The sequence below is a fragment of the Tetrao urogallus genome, assembly GCF_951394365.1.
Source record: "Tetrao urogallus genome assembly, chromosome: 3".
Classification (NCBI taxonomy): Eukaryota; Metazoa; Chordata; class Aves; order Galliformes; family Phasianidae; genus Tetrao; species Tetrao urogallus.
The window spans coordinates 56152106-56171142 of NC_136815.1; the positions used below are offsets into that span (position 1 = coordinate 56152106).

The window sequence follows — 19037 nt, forward strand, 5'->3', positions numbered from 1 at the left end:
AGCATTTTTCTTGTTGCTCTTTAGTGAATAATCTAAATGGGAGGGAAAGAAAATGTCATTCTCATAATACTTGAAGTTTGTGTTGGTTTTGTTTTGCTTGTTGTTGCAATTGTGGCCATTTCCTCCTGGGAGCTTTTAAATCAGTAATCTTGGATTTCTTGACCTGGAGAAACTGAATTTTCTATGACTGATTCGCTGAAATCTATTAGTATGTAGAATATCCTAAAAATGTGCTTAGAAACAAAAATTAGGCTTATCTGCCTAAGTTTAAGCATGTAAAAGTTTAAACATTAAATCAAATTAACATAGTTTTAGGGTTGCTAAGCATGTGAGTCTCAGCAATGCTATTTGTAAATTACTTGATTGCAGAAAATTTTTGAAGCCAGTGCTTGCTCAAATGGTAGTCATTGTAGTAGGAGCTCTGTAACTGAGTGCCAAAAAGCTGGTTTGATCTCTAGTGCCATAAGGTTTGACACTATACTGAAATTACAGCCTTGTCTTTTATTGTGTCTATCTTCCTGCCACAATTTTAATTTGCTATATTGCTTGTTTTCTTGAGTTTTATAAATATTGGTTGTGCATAAGAAGCTAATAAAAATTCTTTTCTGTTATAGGTACTAAGCCAAATGATCTACAGTTGACAATACCCATGTTAAAAATGGATGAGGAGGATAATCAGAGGAGAGATGATGCTGATGAGATTTTACAAAATAAGTTGAGAAAGGACTCCCTGAGAATTGCATTAGGAGACAACACTGAATGTGACTCTTTGTCTCAGCAGGGAACAAGGTTAATATCAGATGAAGTTTTCAGGAACCTTGAGAAGAAAAGAAAAGAGAATGGCACAAACAAAAGGGCATGGTCAGGATCACCAAACTTGGACACTGTTGAAGCAGAGGGACCTGAAAATACCTCCAGAAAGAGAAAGCTGATGTCTTCTGCCAATGAGAAAGACAGTGACAGGAAGTTGCACAAAGTTCTAGCTGAAGAAGAAGGTAGCGTAGAAGCTGGAGTTGTAAAAATTGAAGGAGTCACTGGCTGTCATGATGATAATGTATATAATTCACATTTCATGTGCCCACATTGTGATTTCAAGTGTGCTGATGGTGCCATACTGAAAACTCACAAGGAAACTAAACATTTTCGAGAGGATTCAGCTGCTGTTCCTGAAAAGTTACCTTCTTCAGAAGAAATCAGTGTTGACTGTGGAGTTGAAAACATGGACAAAGATCTTAAAGGCAAAACACATGATCAGTTTCTATCATCCTGCTCTGATTTAGAAAAGCATATACAAGAAAGCCACTCTCAACAATCCAAAGAGCAACCATGCCCTCAGTGTAGTTGCACAACTAAATGTAATCCAACATTACCTACACATGCTAAGCAAGATCATGAGAATTCCAAGGTATTTTGTTGCGATCTTTGTGGTTTTCAGAGTGCTGAGGAAAATCTCCTAAATTCTCATTTCCTTGGCAAGACACACCTTCGACGCCAAAATCTTGCTGCACGGGGAGGATTTGTACAAATACTGACCAAAAAATCCTTTAAAAAACGGCAGTCTACTGTAACCAGAGAGAAGAATGTGAGAGCAAGACCTGGAAGCAGTAAATTAAATGCAAGGACTGCTGATGCAAAAGAATTAAATGTTTGCAGTGTGTTGGAAGACTCAAATGTAAGCTTGTCTAAACAAAATGATGGCACTGAACTTCTTGGCGAAATGATAACATCTACAAATGTTCCTGCTGAAAAAACAGATAGTATGATAGGAAAGCTGCTTTCTTCCAGTGTGGAAGGAGATAATGAAGGTCATACTGGAAAACTAGAAATACCTGGACCCTCAGATTTCTTGCAGAATTCAGAATTCCCTCCAATTACCAGAAGGCTAGTTAGCAGTTTAAATGTGACAAAGAGATCTGATAGACTGGAACATAAAAGAAATATTGTATTGCTAAGGGCTCCTTTTGTAGGAAATAGGTCTTTTAGATTAAAAAGGCAAGTTAAAAGAAGGTACAATTTGTTGGGTAAGAAAAACAAGTCTGAAACTCGAAGAGCATACATGAAACATATCTCCAGCACACAGCTTAAACCTAGTGATTCAAGCCCTACATCACATACAGAACTAGAAACAAATGATAAGAGTCTTTGTAATACTGCTTCAGAAATTCAAGATCTTACTCAAGTGAAGCCAAATACTGTTTCTTCTAGCACTACAAATACTAAAAATTCTGAAGTTGAACTTATTGCAAATCCTAGTGTTCATCACACTTGCATTGACTGTGGTCATGTCTTTCAGAACAAAGAAAGTTTGGAAATTCATGTTGTAAATTTTCATACAAAAAGTATTCAGTTTCATTGTCAGACATGTAGTTATTCCTGTGGAGTCAAGGAAGACTTGCAGCAACACTGTCAGAATACTAAACACCAGATGGGAAGTTGTAGCTTTAATTGTCGACTTTGTTCATTTACCAGCTTGAATGTGATAAACTTTCAGAGCCATATGAGTGAAGTGCATAATATGTCCCATAGTTGTCCAACTTGTGTTCTTTTTTTTCAAACACAAGAAGAGCTGATAAATCATCAAAAAGATGAGAAACATGATAGTTCATTACTTCAGCAAGCTACTCCATTGAGTAACACTGGTCTGACCTTGCAAATGGTAAGTTCTGCTGACTCAGTATCAAGCAGTAGCCAAAAACTTGCAAAGGAAATTAAAGTATCAATGAAAACAAAACCTCCAGACTCTTCCATTGTAAATCATAAAAATGAACTAAAACATTCTGTTCTGAGTAAAACCCAGTTTCACTGTAAAAAGTGTTTTTATAAGACAAGATCTTCCACAGTTCTTACAAGGCACATAAAACTCCGACATGCACAGGAATATCACTTTCTCTGCAAAGCATGTAATCTTTACTCACTGAGTAAGGAAGGAATGGAGAAGCATATCAAAAGAAGCAAGCACCTTGAAAATGCTAGGAAAAATAATATTGGACTGCGTTTTGAGGAATGCATTGAAAAGGTTTGCGTTGGGGTTGGTGGCATTAAAACAGTGATGGATCCTTCTATTTCTGGGAATGAGAATACAGAGTTTGATAAAGAAATTGTACATGTTCCATCCTCTACTGTAGAAAACATATTGAGAAATAAGGAATTTGTTCCAGTTGATCAAAGAATTGGTGAAAATGAATTGGTTTTAGCTAATGCACCAAAAAGAGGGAGACCCAAAGGCACTATTTCTAGAACGTGTACCCATTGTGGTCTTTTGGCCTCCAGTGTTACAAATTTGACTGTTCATATCAGGCGAAAGCACAGCCATCAGTACAGCTATTTGTGTAAGGTTTGCAATTACTACACTGTAACCAAAGGAGATATGGAACGTCATTGTGCAACCAAAAAACATAAAAGTCGTGTGGAAATAGAAGGACATGGAAAACAGAACTCAGAGATCATTGTTAGCCCTGAAGGAGGAAATTTTGAATCTACAAGCAAGAAGGTTAACAGCCCCATGCCTGCGTTGTGTGAACATGTTGAGGACAGTAGCCAGACTTTAGATTTGGGAAATTCTATCGTAGATCAGCAAGAAATTGAGCAAGGAAACGCCGAGGTAAATGTTGAAAATGCTAGTAGGTTGCCAGATTTGGAGCATGCTAGGAATTCGTTAAATATAAAGCACACATTTCTTGAATCAGCAAAGGATACCCAGGATGGTGACCCCTGCTTCCAGAGGAGAATGGTGGGTGCAAATGACAACAAGTGCATACACTGTGACTTCACTGCTCATTCTTCCTCTTCATTAGAGTTGCATGTAAAACGAAAGCATACAAAACAATTTGAATACTACTGCATGGCCTGTGACTACTATGCTGTAACTCGCAGAGAGATGATTAGGCATGCGGCAACAGAGAAACATAAAATTAGAAGAGAATCTCATGTTTGTTTGTCTGTGGAGGAAGAAAACACAACACATATTGCTAAAGAAGGCTCAGCTCTGTCCCAAGAGGAGCACCATCACAGTGCAGGAGAACTGAAAACTGTTTTAAGTGAAATGAAATGTGCCAGTGATGCAGCAGAAAGTGATCATACGTGTAAACGCTTAACAGAGTGTATTGCCTTAGATGAAAATGCATTTCCAGAAATGCCTAAAGAAGGCAGTTCCCAAAATACAGTGGAAAGCGCAGTTGAAGAGGAAACTAAAAATGGAGGAGAAAATATTTTATGCGAAGGATTCCAGGGAGCTCCTCAGAAAGATAATGCTGGTAAGCCTGATGAAGAGATACCAATTAAAGAGGCAGGTAGTTATGAATTGCAGACAAGTGGACGTGGTCAGGAGCTGCTTAACTCAGGGGATTGCCAAGCAGAAAATGAAAATAGATCAGGTGGCACAAACTTGAAGTCAGGAAAAGGCAAGGAGAACTTGGAAGCAAATAGAGAAAAACCTGAAGCGGACGGTAGAAACACAAACGTTATTGAAGAAATATCACTGAAAGAAAATAACCCACTTATGCTAAGTCTTCCAGAAACAAAAAGTGCAGCATGGCAATCAAATTTTGCTGGGAACATTGGAGAGATGGTGCAAAATATGCATAGTTTAGAGGGTGACAGAAGTTTCAAAAAGAATCCTACTGGGGAGGAGGAAGAAGCCCTTATGGAAGCACAACATGAAGCAGAAGTAACTATAAATAACAGTATTTGGGAGGCAGATGGCTCAACAGCTGAGGGCATGCAAGAAAGTAGTAATGAGGCTTTAGGAACAGTCACCAGTACTGATGATAAACGAAAGGCAATGCAAAATTTTGGCAAGTTTGATTCTTCTATAGTAAGATTAAAAAGCAATCAAGATGGGGAGCCCATTGACCATTCAGGTGAAGGACAGGTGCCAGGTGGAGTGAGAACTGGTGAGTTTGCAGTGAAAGCAGATGCTTCACCAAGTAGTGGGAAAAAGAAGAAGTCAGAAGGCGTTTCCCTTGGGGAATTGACACGTATTCGCTGCGATGACTGTGGCTTTCTAGCAGATGGTTTGAGCGGACTAAATGTTCACATAGCCATGAAACATCCTTCAAAAGAAAAACATTTTCATTGTTTACTCTGTGGAAAGTCATTTTACACAGAGAGCAACCTTCATCAGCACTTGGCCAGTGCTGGGCACATGCGCAATGAGCAGGCAAGTGTGGAGGAGCTGCCTGAAGGAGGTGCAACCTTCAAATGTGTGAAGTGCACGGAGCCCTTTGATTCAGAGCAGAACTTGTTTCTCCATATCAAAGAGCAGCATGAAGAACTTCTGCGGGAAGTGAATAAGTACATTGTGGAGGACACTGAACAGATAAACAGAGAGAGGGAAGAGAACCAAGGCAACGTCTGCAAGTACTGTGGGAAGATGTGTAGAAGTAGCAATTCCATGGCCTTCCTAGCTCACATTCGTACCCATACAGGTATGGAAATGCTCTCTTTGCAACCGGTCTCTTTCAGACAGAGTGAATTATTACCACTGGCCGTTTTCTGGTTTTTAATCTCTTTAACATTAACATTTCTTATGAACTGGTATTCGTATTGCTTGATGAGCCACTGATGAAATTCAAAATTACCTTTAGGGGGATGAAAATACAGTGATCAAAGAGCAGAAAATGTAAGAACATTTTAAACGCAGTCACCCTTCTGCTTTTTGTTTCATATAGAGAGATTTCCTTCCCTTTAATCTAAATTGTAATCATTAATCAGTTCTTAAATTTATATAATGCAGCAGTGGTGTTTTAAGAGAACAGTTAGCTGTTCTAACTTTCTCTTCCTTGCAGTTGTTAAATATCTACATTGTTTACTTCATTTCAATTCAGTTACACTTTCAGCATTAGATTATGCTTTGTGATAGTAATTTGTGAATACATCATTCCTTAATAAATACCAATAATGAGCATCAAGAGTTTTTTGTAGAAATAAGTTACGGGAATTGGAATAGGTCAGCCTTTTGGGAACGTAGTGTGTAATGTCGATGTGATGCACAGCAGTGTAATACCTGATTTAGTTTCTGTGCTGATCGCACTTTCAATTCATTTTTATGTTTAATTTTAAGTGGAAAATTTAAAAACATTTTTGTAGAAAAATGCATAAGCCGCAGTTCTAAATTTATGTAAAAATTCACTGTGATGTTTCTATAAACCTGCCATACATTCTTTATTTTAAATAGACAGCTTTTCTAAATCACTGAGCTCTGCTTAGACAAGTGGTGTCTCCATGGTTGAATTTATGAGTGGATTTGAATAATAAATTCACATTTCAATGAACATATTTTCATTAAAACTGTAAGGTTTATTTTACTGTACTTTTAAATAATGGCTTATTATGGAAGCTATAGTTTAAATTCATGCAGTATTTGAAACTTAGTGCATGGTTACAAGGAAGAGAGCAAAAAGGTAAGAAAAAAGAAACATAGAAGTATGGTAATTCCTGGCATAATCCTAAAATAGTTTTGTAAGTTTTTTTTTTTTTTTTTTAAATGAGGGCATGACTGGACAATAAAGTTGAAAATTAATCTTGGGGAACATGGACGTTGTATTTCAAACCTTTCAAAGTATTTTACTTTAACTGCAGCATTCATGTATGCCAGTAACTCACATACTTAATACTTCCAGCATTACTTCTGTCCTGTCAATAACGTAGTTATCTGTTTTGTTTCACCCAATCCAACTTTGAATGCAGCGTTAAGTCTTCAGAGGGACAGTCATGCTCACATGGTCAGAGCAGCTTTATAAGCCCTTAATATGCCCTCTTACGGCAGATAAAACGGAATAAAACTAAAGGAGAAGATGCTAATGGAGCTCTCTTTAGAATTCTTTATGCAACTGTCTGGTCAAGACATGTTGCTTATAATTGATGTGTCCATTACTTGAATTCTCTTGTAATTATAGTCAATAAGTCTTGTAAATGTGTTAAAGCTCACTAAAAGCATACAAATTCAAGAACAGAGTAAGGCTAATAATTTAAAATAATCAATGTAGGCATTTCAGCACTTAATTTCCCTTGTGTGTTGATAGCTGATCATTCTTAATCCATTAAGATTTATTTAGTCGTTTACAATGCAAAATAGGTTTGCACTGGTCACTTGTGCCATTTGAAAATGTCCACCAGGTTAAGTGCAGAATGTAGTCCATTAGTCTTCCTTGACTATATGTATTAATTGCATTTAAAATCAAGTTAATGTGGATGTGAAAGTGAGGTAACTATCAATATATGACAAAGCAACCCTACTTACATAAGTTACATCATTGATTGTAACATTTAGTAAAAGTTAGTGTACTTTTTACCATCTGGTCTGTAGGTCTTATCATGAAGTATATTTTCATTGTGCTTTTGAATGGCCTTAAATATGCAAGGCAGTAGAAGAATACGTTTTGTTTTGCAAGTCATTTTTCGAGGTGCTTGTGGAGATGTTGTAGAAGGGTTTCAGATAAGAGTTTAATCTAGGCTCTTTCTCACAGCACCTTTAAATGAATTGCTTTTCTGATGCTATGCTTATTTCACATAAATAGTAATGCAGAGACTTTTGTTAATATCTAACGGGAAGAAGGAATTCTCTTTCAATCCCCGTTATCATATTTGTGATCTTGTGTTTCACAGAACCTTTGCTTCCAGTCTGTATCATGACAGTTGAAGCTGAATAAACATTTTGGGGTTATTGGGAACGGTGGCTGAGGGAAATGAGCCACGCTACCAATTGCATAGCCACTGGCTTATACCGTTAGTGAGGCAAAGTGCATTATTTCTGGCCCCTCTCATCTGTTGCAAGGTAACATCAGGTGCATAACAAGGGGAAAGCTACAGTTATTTTCCCATCTATTGTTCCGATTGTGTGCTTTTTCTAAATATTTCTTCTGTAAGCAGATGTGCACATATTTTTCTGCATATATGGATTGATATGTAGATACATGTATGTGTGTCTAACTTTATCTAGCTCAATTTTAATTTGAGTAATTGGTGATAGTTAGGGGAGTAAGGAAGAAGGAAAGTTGTAGACAGACAAAACTAATGATTTCCATTAATAGAAAAATATCGTTTCAAAATACTGTTAAATAATCTAAGAGATTTTCACATTGCAAATGAAAAGAAAGCTTTGCTGGAGAGGAGATAACAAGCAAGTCCATCACGTGTTGACAAGTGAAAATGAGGAAGTGTAAAGACAAATACAGGGAGTAGCAGAGGTGGAAGACTTTTTAGTTTTCAATTGATGCAGGTCCCATAAACTTAATTAACAGTCAACATGTGAGGAAAAATCACCTGCAACCATATCATCTTTGTTTTGTTTCTCATCACGTTTCTCAATTAATGGAAGATTTGCCCAAAGTAAATGTGGTATCTTACTACCCCTACCCTAAATAAAGTATGAAATGGTATAACGGTGTTTCCTGTGGCTCCGCTTACTTTGCATTGAGCCTGAGGTAAAGGCACAGTTGTGCCTCCAGACAGAGATGATGTTGGCTTAGAACGGGCAGATTTTTTTGTTTTGAGTATCTTTTGTGTTAATGTAAGATTAGGATTATTAACTACAGTCATCTCTGTAAAACAACTGCATGATTTAAGAAATTTAGTCTATTTTCAACTTTCTTCCCCCAGTTCTTTAGTTCAGAGGCATGTCAGTGCTACCCATGGAAAATTTACACTGTTTCCATGCTGTAACTTGTGGGTAGATTAATTCTGTGGTTTTTCATTTATTTATTTGTTTACTCGAGTCAATTGGTTGGAAAGATGCTACGTCAAAAGTATTTGTCTCAGTGAACTAAAAGCCAAATGTGAAGCTGATGTCACGTTAACACAGTAGATGAGAACCACTGAAGTTTGTGGTAAATATGGTTAAGAAATGGTTAATTGCTTCAGTATTGTTTCTGATAGGTTCAGACTAGATACAGATTTTTTGCACCATTTGTTTAACGTTTAGTCTAATACCTTCATTGTAAGTATATTTTTTTTCTATCCAAAAACATTGGAAAGAATTTGGCATCAGGGAAGACATCTCCCTTTCACTTGAGAGGGAGATGCACTGCTTTTGTTTCAGCAGATAAGTACTGACCGTAGCCTGTCAGCAAGTGGCTTTTCAAGGAGTTTAAATGGAGATGTTAACAGATATTCAGCGCTGGATATAGGAAATAAATAAATAAAACCTCAAGGCCTCAGTGATTTTTGGGTGAGAGCAGTCAACAGAATAATACATTTATGTATTGTCAGCACACTAGAGCTACGATTGGCCTGAACTACAGTTTTTCACAAAGGAGTCATGTAAATGGAAAACAGCAAAGGTCTTGTATGGAAGCCCTGTGGGACACCTGCAGTAACAGAATGAGGAACGAATTTACAATTTAATCAGTAGGAGAGAAACTAAAGGAACACAGGATTGAATCCACTTGGTATTTGAATTCCATGATAGAAAACAGCAATATAAACACCTATAGATTAAAAAAAATCCTCTCTGACTGTGGTCTTGAAATTATTAATTGTGAAATCAGTTGAGATCATAAGTTAAAACATCAACTTTTAATACTCTTCTATTTAATGCAATGATAGGCTTTTTTATTTGCATGGGCCTCTTTATAGAACACAGTGTTGATTTGAAATGTCACCAAATTAATGATTAATTTAGTTTTATCAGGATCATTTAAATAAACTGGGGTTTTTCGGTGTGATTGATAGAATGTGATTGCTGTTAGCTCCAGCCTCAACCTGCTTTTGACATTTAAACATATAAAGCTGACTAGATATAACCATTCAGGTGCTAAATATATTTTACATCTACTTCCAACAGTAGAAATGGAAGTATTAAGAGATCTGGCTTCATTGTCATTGAACTGTGAAATATTCAACCTTGTCTGCCCGTGCTTAGTACTGTTGACTTTTTTATTTCAGTTAGAAGATTAAAATTAAATGCTTCATTTTTCGTCAGCTTTTGGGAATTAAATTGAAATTTAAGACTCTAAAATTTTTTACTAAGATCCTCGATTTCACCAATGGATTCTTTGAGGAGATTCTGTTTCAAGGGCAAAGCAAAAAGGTTCATTGATCAAGTATGATATAGTGTAACATTTTTCTTATCAGAGCTCTTTATGTATATTTATTAAAGAACACATATTTCATATTATGCTTAACTGTATTGGAAGAAGTACTTCACAAAACATATACTAAATGTAATATGGAGAATCTCTGACCATATTGTACTTACTTTTAATGGCAGTTCTGTGATTTTAATTTATTGGTTTAAGGATTTAGTGGTCAGAAAATTGGAAAGTGCAATGGCATACTTTAGTATATGCACACATTCTTGGGAGTAGTGTAACTGCTTTGTAACACAGAGACTGACAAGTGCCCAATTCAGCTATTTCAATTAAAAAAAAAAAAATAAAAAAATCAGTAGTCCAGAGAGGATCCCTGTTAATTAAGACGGACAAACAATTTTACTTTTTTGCTGCACTGCAGTGATACGAGAAATAGGCTGGTACTTTTTCCTTGGAGAAATAATTCTAGAGTTCTGCAGTAGACATTTAATATTAAAGTTTGTTCTTGAAATAAATAATAGCCAAAATGTCAATACTTCTGGTTTGCAGAATAATCATAAATTCTTGACCATAAAACAGTCATAAAGGCATAATATTTTATCCACTGTATATTCATACATTGCATGTCATTACAATGGCTAGGTGATGAATCATTTTCTGTGTGTGACAGAACAAATCTGAAATACCAATGCTAATGTAAAATCTATTCGGTGTCGGAAGACTTGCAAAATTACTTTACTTTAAATATACTTGCTTAAAAAAAATTACATTTTCAGTTTACACCAATATCAAAGCACTTTTAGACCATTACGTGAGTTTCGGCATTTGGAAATAGCATAAAATGACTTTTGTCATCTTGCTGAAGGGCTATCTCCTTCATTTTAATATTTTTGGTTTAAAAAAAAAAAAAAGAGTGAATGATTTTCAATAGTTAACAGAGTAGTTTCCTTAGTCCTGAATCTAAAGAAACTAATGAGTACTGTATAGTATATACCATCTGTGTCCTGGGAGTTATAAATTTATGTGCAAGATGCTTTTTTTGTTAGGCAATAATCTGAAACAGGTTAAATGTGGGATAGGCTTTTTTAAAGGTTATTTTTTCCCAGGAATTTTTATTTCTTTAACCGTGGGTGATATATTATTCTAATTCAACTCATATCTTATGCTAAATTTTACTTAGGATCAAAGCCATTCAAGTGCAAGATATGCCACTTTGCAACAGCTCAGCTCGGAGATGCCAGAAACCATGTCAAGAGGCACCTTGGGATGAGGGAATACAAGTGTCATGTCTGTGGGTGAGTAAATTGAAACGGTTTCCACCATGGTTAACCAGGAGAAGAGTGCAGAATATGCATTGTTTCAGAACTGAAAACTGTGATGTGAGCAAGAGTGGCTAAAATTATGCATGCATATCCTCCTTTCCATTGTTATGGTAAATTCCTTAAATACAGTTATGACATTCTTTTCCCACTTCTAATCCTGCACTGAAGATGAGCAATTTTATGGGCTACAAGGTCAATTTGAACCTGTAATCTGTAAATTGACTAAATTATAGGATGTTCATTCACATTGCCAGGGAGAACTGTAAATTCCATTTAAAGACATAAAAAATACATAATATAGACTTTAGTGTGTGGGGTTTTTTCTTTTGCTATCCTGTTATAATTTTAGTAACATTAACAGATTTCTGGACTCCATTAGGGTTCTCATTCTTTACGAAAACAAAACAGAAGGCTGGTTTTTCAAACAAATGCGTCTAAAATATTGCAGACATAAGACTTTACAAATAAATTGAAGTCTTTTATGTATGCTTGTGTTCTTGTTTGCTACCAAAAAAATCTTGGTTTTCTTTTTTATTTAATCGTTATTTCCTCAGAAGGATCGTTCATAATGTTTAATTGTCCTTCAAATGTGTTGCATTTAATAGGAGGCATTGAGACTCCTTAATGCAAAACTAATTAATTTAGCAGAAATGTTTAAAAGGTTTTAAAATGCCATGGCATACATGGTACATCATAGGACATTCAAAGTTGGATTTTAATACCCTACTTCTGATTAAAAATATATTTTAATGTTATTATGCTAGAGAAATTAACTAATATATGCATCATATAAAAACACTTTACTCAAACCTATGTAACCTGCTATAGCAGTCTTATGGCTAATGTGTAGAACGGCACAGGTTCAATTAAATGATGCAGTGCACACATGAGTGGTGTGGTGTGATGTTAGGGATAATATTAAGCAGGAAGGATTTTTTTTTTTAGTCTTAGTATACTGATCTACTGCAGGACAAAGTGAGTTACACATTTTAAAGGACAAGTGAATCTTCAGCTGAAGATGCAGCTGAGTGGTTTTCACTGATTCATCTCTCTGTTTTTCAAATAATTTTGCATGCTGCATTATGAGATACTTTGGATGTTTTTACTCACTTACAAAAATTAATTGCTGACTTCTTGTAACACGAAATTAAAATGTATGAGCCTAATTCTTAAGTCCACTGAATATCAACAGTAGAATAACTTGTGCTACTCTTTATTTTGCAGCATGCTTATAATGAACTTCATGTGTAGTAGCCTATTTTATGTTGTTTGAAAAATCTTATCTGCTGTCTCTGCTAGATAGATTGCTGAGAATTTGGCATGGAAGATGATTAACAGTTGCAAATTCACTGTTTATGTGGGGCTAAGCTCTTTTCTTTAGAAATTGTCAACAAATTTGACAGTGGTTCTTTCTTCAATTCCTTTTTAACGTCTAATGAAAAATCACGTTATATAACTATGTAATAATCCATACAAAATCAAAAGTCTTGAAATAGTTACTACTGAATCTTATATTAAAAAAGAAAAAAAAGAAAAGAAAAAGAAATAAGCGGGCTGAGCTTGGATACAGATTCTCACTTTTCAAAAATTCGTTCCTTCCCTTCGGGGTTGAAGTGTTCTTAGAATCTTGTCTCAGAAAATGCACAGCTTGGTTGTAGTTCCTGACACAAATGGTTTGAACAGCAGACTTGAATGTTAGTGACTTTGGTAACCTGATTGCTTACTGTATGTTGCTGATATGTCATATCTGGTAGCCAAACAGGTACTTATTTTCCATTCCTGTATGTTGTTGTATGATCAATTTACAACAACAACATGGACAACAACATCTGTGCTAGATATGACAAAACAATGGGCTAAGGAGACATGCATTACAATATCCTGTGCTGACAAAAATCTGATTCATATACTTGTTCAAATAATAATCTCATTTCACTTAATGTGCACAACAAATGTATTTTAAGAATTATACGTTAACATTGATTTACTTGGAAAAGACATTTTTATACTGTAGCTAACAGTCCTGAAGAATTCAGCAGGATTTGAGGAAGTAGGAATGAGCAGGACAGTTTTAACTTGTAGTCCAAATGATGACCATGCTATCCTTAAATGTGAAAGAAAAGAGTGTAACAGCCTGTGCTGTGTTTCTGCTGTTTTAATTGAGAGGATCAGGCAGTGTGTAGTTTAAAAAACATAAAGTGGCAACATTAATTAAAAAAAAAAAAAAAAAAGCTAGGATTGGCTATTGGATTAGTGGCACTATAGAGCATTGGTACATTAACACCACTGACAATGTCAATTCATTATCATTGATGGCTAAATAATCTTAGAAATGCTCAGTGGACCTATTAGTTCCTGAACATAAGCAGCTCATGCTGCATTTCTTCATTAGCTTTAATTGCTATAAATTTTACCTTTTTAAAAATCATGCTTTAAAAGGTGAAGTGATCTTTCAGGAACATTAACTCTGTAATTTTGTCACAAACAGAAGGTCCTGCACTATGTTTTCTTTTCTGCAGTAGTTAATATTCTATCCTCTGACTTTTAGATTCATAGTAATAAGCCCTTGTGCTGGTTGCGAGGATAAATTGTGTTTCAAAAGCTTTTGAATCTTCCTGCACACTTTTTAAAGGTGAAATGTCAGTGCAACACTGTGGTTTCACAGGTCTCAGTACAGGACTTCTTCAAAAATTCCAAGATAATTTTTGCCTAAAAAAAAAATCTGGTTGGGGGAAGATTCTGTCTAAATTTTCCAAATGCTCCTTATATTTGCATGATACGAAGTACACAGAAGTACATACAAAGTACATTTCACTCAGTTCCTGAAAAACACTGTAATTTTGGTGTTTTTTTTTTTTTTTTTAATTGAAGTTCAGGGTTTGTTTTTCTTCATCTGCAGAGCAGAAACTACGTGATACAGAAATTGGACACCAGTAATGTTTTAACATTTGGAAAAAAACGTCTGCTACTCATTTGCCTTATCGCAGATGTGCGTTAATTTTCTTTTCCATACCCATGGCTGTAAAATATATCCCCTTATTTCAGAGGTAGTATCTGTTGCCTTCTGTGTGTAGCAAACTGCTGCACGTTTGAATTTAATTTTTTGTAAGTCTTGTTCTGAATTTGGCAGCCACCCTGAGCAGATGAACAAATTTTGGTTGAACAGCATTTAAAATTTCTGTTTCATTTGCCTGGTGGAATGCAGTGAGCAGGCTTATCTTGCACTTTTCAAATCTTATGCCTCAGGAGGAACATAAAAAAATGCATTGTTCGGCACCTGAGGTTTTGAACAGAATTTATAGGTGATGTTTGATTTAAAAATGCATCTACTATTCCATTGCCTTTTCTTTTTCTCACCTTTGCTTTCAGAAACAGAATTTTGGGGTTGTAGTTGCATGTTTCATAAAGAATGACTGCTTCTTTCAGTTTTTTCCCCCCTTTCCTTTGTGACTAAAAAATCTACTGAAGAAAATTGTCAGTATTTAAAGCACACAAAACATTTCTTACGACCTTCCTAAAAACTGGGAAGACATTTGTAGTAGCATCTTAATTAAGTTTATTCAACATATAGTAGCCAAGTCATTTAAGGAACACTTGTGTATGCATGAGGAAAACTGGAGAAGGTGGAAATGGAAATGTATGGTTGTTGGTTTTTTTTTTGGTTGTTGTTTTGTTTTTTTTCCCTCCCTGATTTCTTTCCTTTTTTTTTTTTTTTGTCTGTTACTTTTGAGTTGTTTTGGTGGTTAGAAATATTGATCTTTTTAGCTCTTTGCTTCTCAGTCTCATTTTGCTTTTAAACTCCTTTTTCTAATTAATTCCAGAGATGTTATAAGGTGTTCTGCTAAATAAATACCTTTTTTGGTTTTTAAAAAACCTTGTACAAACAAGCTTTCAGGAGATTTACAGCATCTCAAGCATGGAAATAACTTCACTTTTGCTATTAATGCAAAGATGAGTTTGGAGATCTTAATCTGTATACCGCTTAGTATTTTAATGACACTAGTTGCTTGGAGGACATCTAAAGGAAAATACTTACCTGTATATTACATAGGTATAGTGGCTAACAGATATTCCTGCTTTAGAGGTAAGGATGTGTTTTGACCAGCTGCATCTAACAGTTGGCTGTACTCCTATGTTACGTTTTTTTAAAGTCTTCTAGATTTTCTGCCTGTTAGTGTCAGGCTACTTGGAGTGAAAGCCCACTCTTAAGATTGCTTTCAGCAAGCAAAAAAGACTTATTCATAAATTTATTGGTAGGAGCAGGAGAAACATTATATTTTCAAGGATGCCTTAATGTACTGTAATGTAAATTAATTATTTATACTCACGCAGTTTGGGAAATCTTAAATAGAAAGTTGCTACTCTAGTAAAACTATTTTTGTGTGGTATTACCTAGTTTTTGTGCATTAGAAGGGATCTCTGTGTAGATGATTATAATGTCACTTTCTGACCTTTGCAGCTTGAATAATTGTAAATCATTGCTTCATAACGTGTCAGAGAATGTCTGTACTAGGCAATTAAATGGCAGAATATAATAGACCAAATTATTGCCTGTCATGTTTTCAACAACACAGTTAGTATTTGAGTTACACTTAATCATTACGTGCATTAGCAACTTCATTGGAATCCAGCTTCAGGCTGAGCATGAAATACATTACATTATTTAAACCTCTAATGGTAGAAGTCATTTATTTGTGTTGAAGTGTACAACATGCAGAGTTTCATAAAGCAAGGAACACTTGAGAGCTTAATTTATCCAAATCAAAGTCTAAATGCAGATAAACACAAGTGGCAAAAATTAGTAATTTTTATAGGCTGGAAATATTTAAAAATACATGGTTGTGGATAATTGTAGGCAGCAGGGATAAATTAAAATCACTATTTTTAGTAGGCTCTGAAAACTGAAACTGTTGTATAAATAAATCATCAAATGCATCATGAAATTACATTTTTGAATGAACAATTAATTACACACATCATACCTACAGATGTGCCCAAACAAATCATATGTATTTGGTTCAGCTGTTCAGATTAAAGATTAGTGTGTGTGAAATGACTGCTCCAGACCCAGGTACTGAGGGTTTCTTTCTCTGCTTTTTCTCATATACTCCAATTGAACACTTGTGTTGGTTTACTCTTTAGTAAAGAAGATGAGTTCAGCCTATGTAACAGCTTTCCAAACCCACATGCGCATTTAAACAAATTAACAAGAAAATATTAGAGAAGCTTGTGGAGTGAAACAGCATATGTGTTACATTATCTTGCCAATTTTTGTTCGGTTATCTATCATTTTATTAGATTTGCAAACTTGACCTTCAGCACGTACTCTCTTTCTAGTTTTTAAGAAAACTGCTTGAAATTGAAGCAATTTATTTTTATTCAGAAAAGCTCCCAGCATCCTTCCACAGCTGGCACAGACACCACGCTGTGTTGTGTGAGACATGGCCTGGAGGTCGGCTGCCCACTAGCTGGTGGAGGCCAAGGCAACAAATGGGAGGCTCTAGTGGGGCCTGGGCAGAGACCCTTCTGTTGGAGCCTGGTACTGCAGATGGTACTGCACAGTCATGGCCAGCTTTCTGACTTAATAAAACGTGTTTGTGGCCATTTGCGTGCTGAATTAGATTCTAATAATGATTTACTTATACTTGCTGAAGAGAAAAGGTATGTATGGGACACACTTGTGAGAGTATATATTTGTATTTGAATTAGAGATACTGCTAGTGATTCAGACTAATATCCACTGCGTGTAATCTAATTCTAGTGCACTTCCAAATGGTAATTATCAAGATGCATAGTGGTGTGACTGTGATATACGCTGTATGTGTAACTGGTGCTTTTATGGACATGCATTTTTAATTTTTTATTGTAGATTGTTCTAATGTTCAGGATGCGTGCGTTTCTGTTAGACGGTAGACATCTTAAAAAGCAAAGCCTTCGCGTCTTGAGAGGCTGTGGCAATTTAAAACATTGCGTGTTTCAGGAACGCTCTTAGTTTTCCTCTAATTAAAACAACTCGTTCCTGAAGACTTGGAATTCTCAACAGCTTCAAAGTGAAAAACGTGTTTTCCCCCTAGGCCACTAAAAAGGTGAAGCGAGTGCATGCTTGTGGGTCATAGAACCATATAACATACTGAGTTGGAAAGGACCTGCAAGGATCATTGAGTCCAACTCCTAGCTCTACACAAGAACACCCAAAATTCAAACGCTGTGTGCAAATGCTGTGCAAACATTCCTTGAACTCTGATAGCCTGGGGCCGTGCCCACTGCCCTGGGGAGCCTGTGCCAGTGCTTGACCATCCTCTGGTGAACAACCTTTACCAGATACCCAATCTGACCTCGGGCACAGCTCTATACCATTAGTTGTGTCAGGGCTTTGTGGTCCCTGGGGCTGATCCATCCCAGGAAAGGGATGAATGAAGCCTGTGGCTGGTCATGACCCAGCATGGCTTCAGAGCCAGCCCAGCCAGCAGTGCTGCTCCCAGCTGTTCAGGGGTCCAGCAGTGTGAATGCTCGCCATGGGGAAGCATCCCACTCTGCACATACCTTTTGAGAGACAGTGCCATCTGTGCCCATGCAGGAAGGGCTTGAGTCCTGTTCCAAGCAGACAGGAGTCGTAACTAATGGCAAACTAATGGCAAATGGGGCATAAATGCTAAAATCCAGTGTACCTACTGAAAGGGACTTCTGTATTATAACCCACGATTTGGAAGAACTGCCACAAGCATTGAGAAAGATACTATTAAAAATATCCTTCTACTGGCAGAAGCAGATGGCAGAAAGAAAATTAGCTTGGATTTGGTTACTGTGAGATGAATGGAGACATCAGTTTGTCACTATGGGTGTTTGGTACAGAGAGGGGAAAAGGTTTCATTGCTTAAGACACTGGTTATGTTGTTTTGTTGGTATGCACAAGTTGCATTGTTTGGATTTATATCCACAATTCAGAAGGTTTAGATTTGTTGCATATAAATGATTAAAACAAATAGATTTGTATCAAACTCTTCATTTGACGGTGACTTTTCCCTGCTGCTTTAAGTGACTTTATTTAAAATTTATATGATAAATAACTGAACCTAATCTTTATCCATGAGTACCACTTCACTAGAACTATAGGGTTCAGGAAGAGAATCAAAAACTCTCAGGTGTATGCTTCATATCATGTAATTGTAAGCTGTTAGAATGCCTTCAATTTTAACCAAATTCAATCTAAAAGAGTTGAGTGCTGCTGGAACTTCTGTTTTTTTTTTGTGCGTGTCCATTTTCCTCTTTTCAAATGTGTCACCATAACATAGTTTCTTTGGTTTATTAGAATGTTCAGTTCATTAGAATGCCAGGATCTCAGGGGATGCAGTGTAGTGTATCAACCCGTTATTTCACCTTTGGTTTTTTTTTTATATATTATTTACTGATTTATTATTATTATTTTTAATAATAATAATAATAAACCCTTAACTTTATGCTGTTTTCCATTGAATTTTGTCCTGTTTGCATTGTAATCCCTGGGAATTCTGTCACTGGGTTTAGCAGAAGCAGAACCCATCTAGATTTTTAAGCACTTCAGGACAATTAATCTTACTTTCCTTATTTCTTAGTGCTCGGGGTTTATTATAACCCTGGGCACCTTCTTGAGAGTCCGTGATTAGTTTATTAGGGCAGAACTGGTTTCTCTAGAAAATTTGTCTCTGTG

General features: G+C 36.0%; 1 protein-coding gene across 1 annotated transcript in view; it reads left to right on the plus strand.

Annotated features, from left to right (window-relative positions):
• Positions 1-649: 649 nt before the first annotated feature.
• The window catches only part of ZNF407 (zinc finger protein 407), a gene marked incomplete at both ends in the record, with an annotated part of 307878 nt that continues 289490 nt past the window's right edge, over positions 650-19037 (plus strand). Inside the window, 2 exons of the mRNA XM_079533931.1 lie at positions 650-5426; positions 11209-11323. Coding sequence (XP_079390057.1) covers positions 650-5426; positions 11209-11323 — 4892 coding nt within the window. The remainder of the gene's footprint in view (positions 5427-11208; positions 11324-19037) is intronic.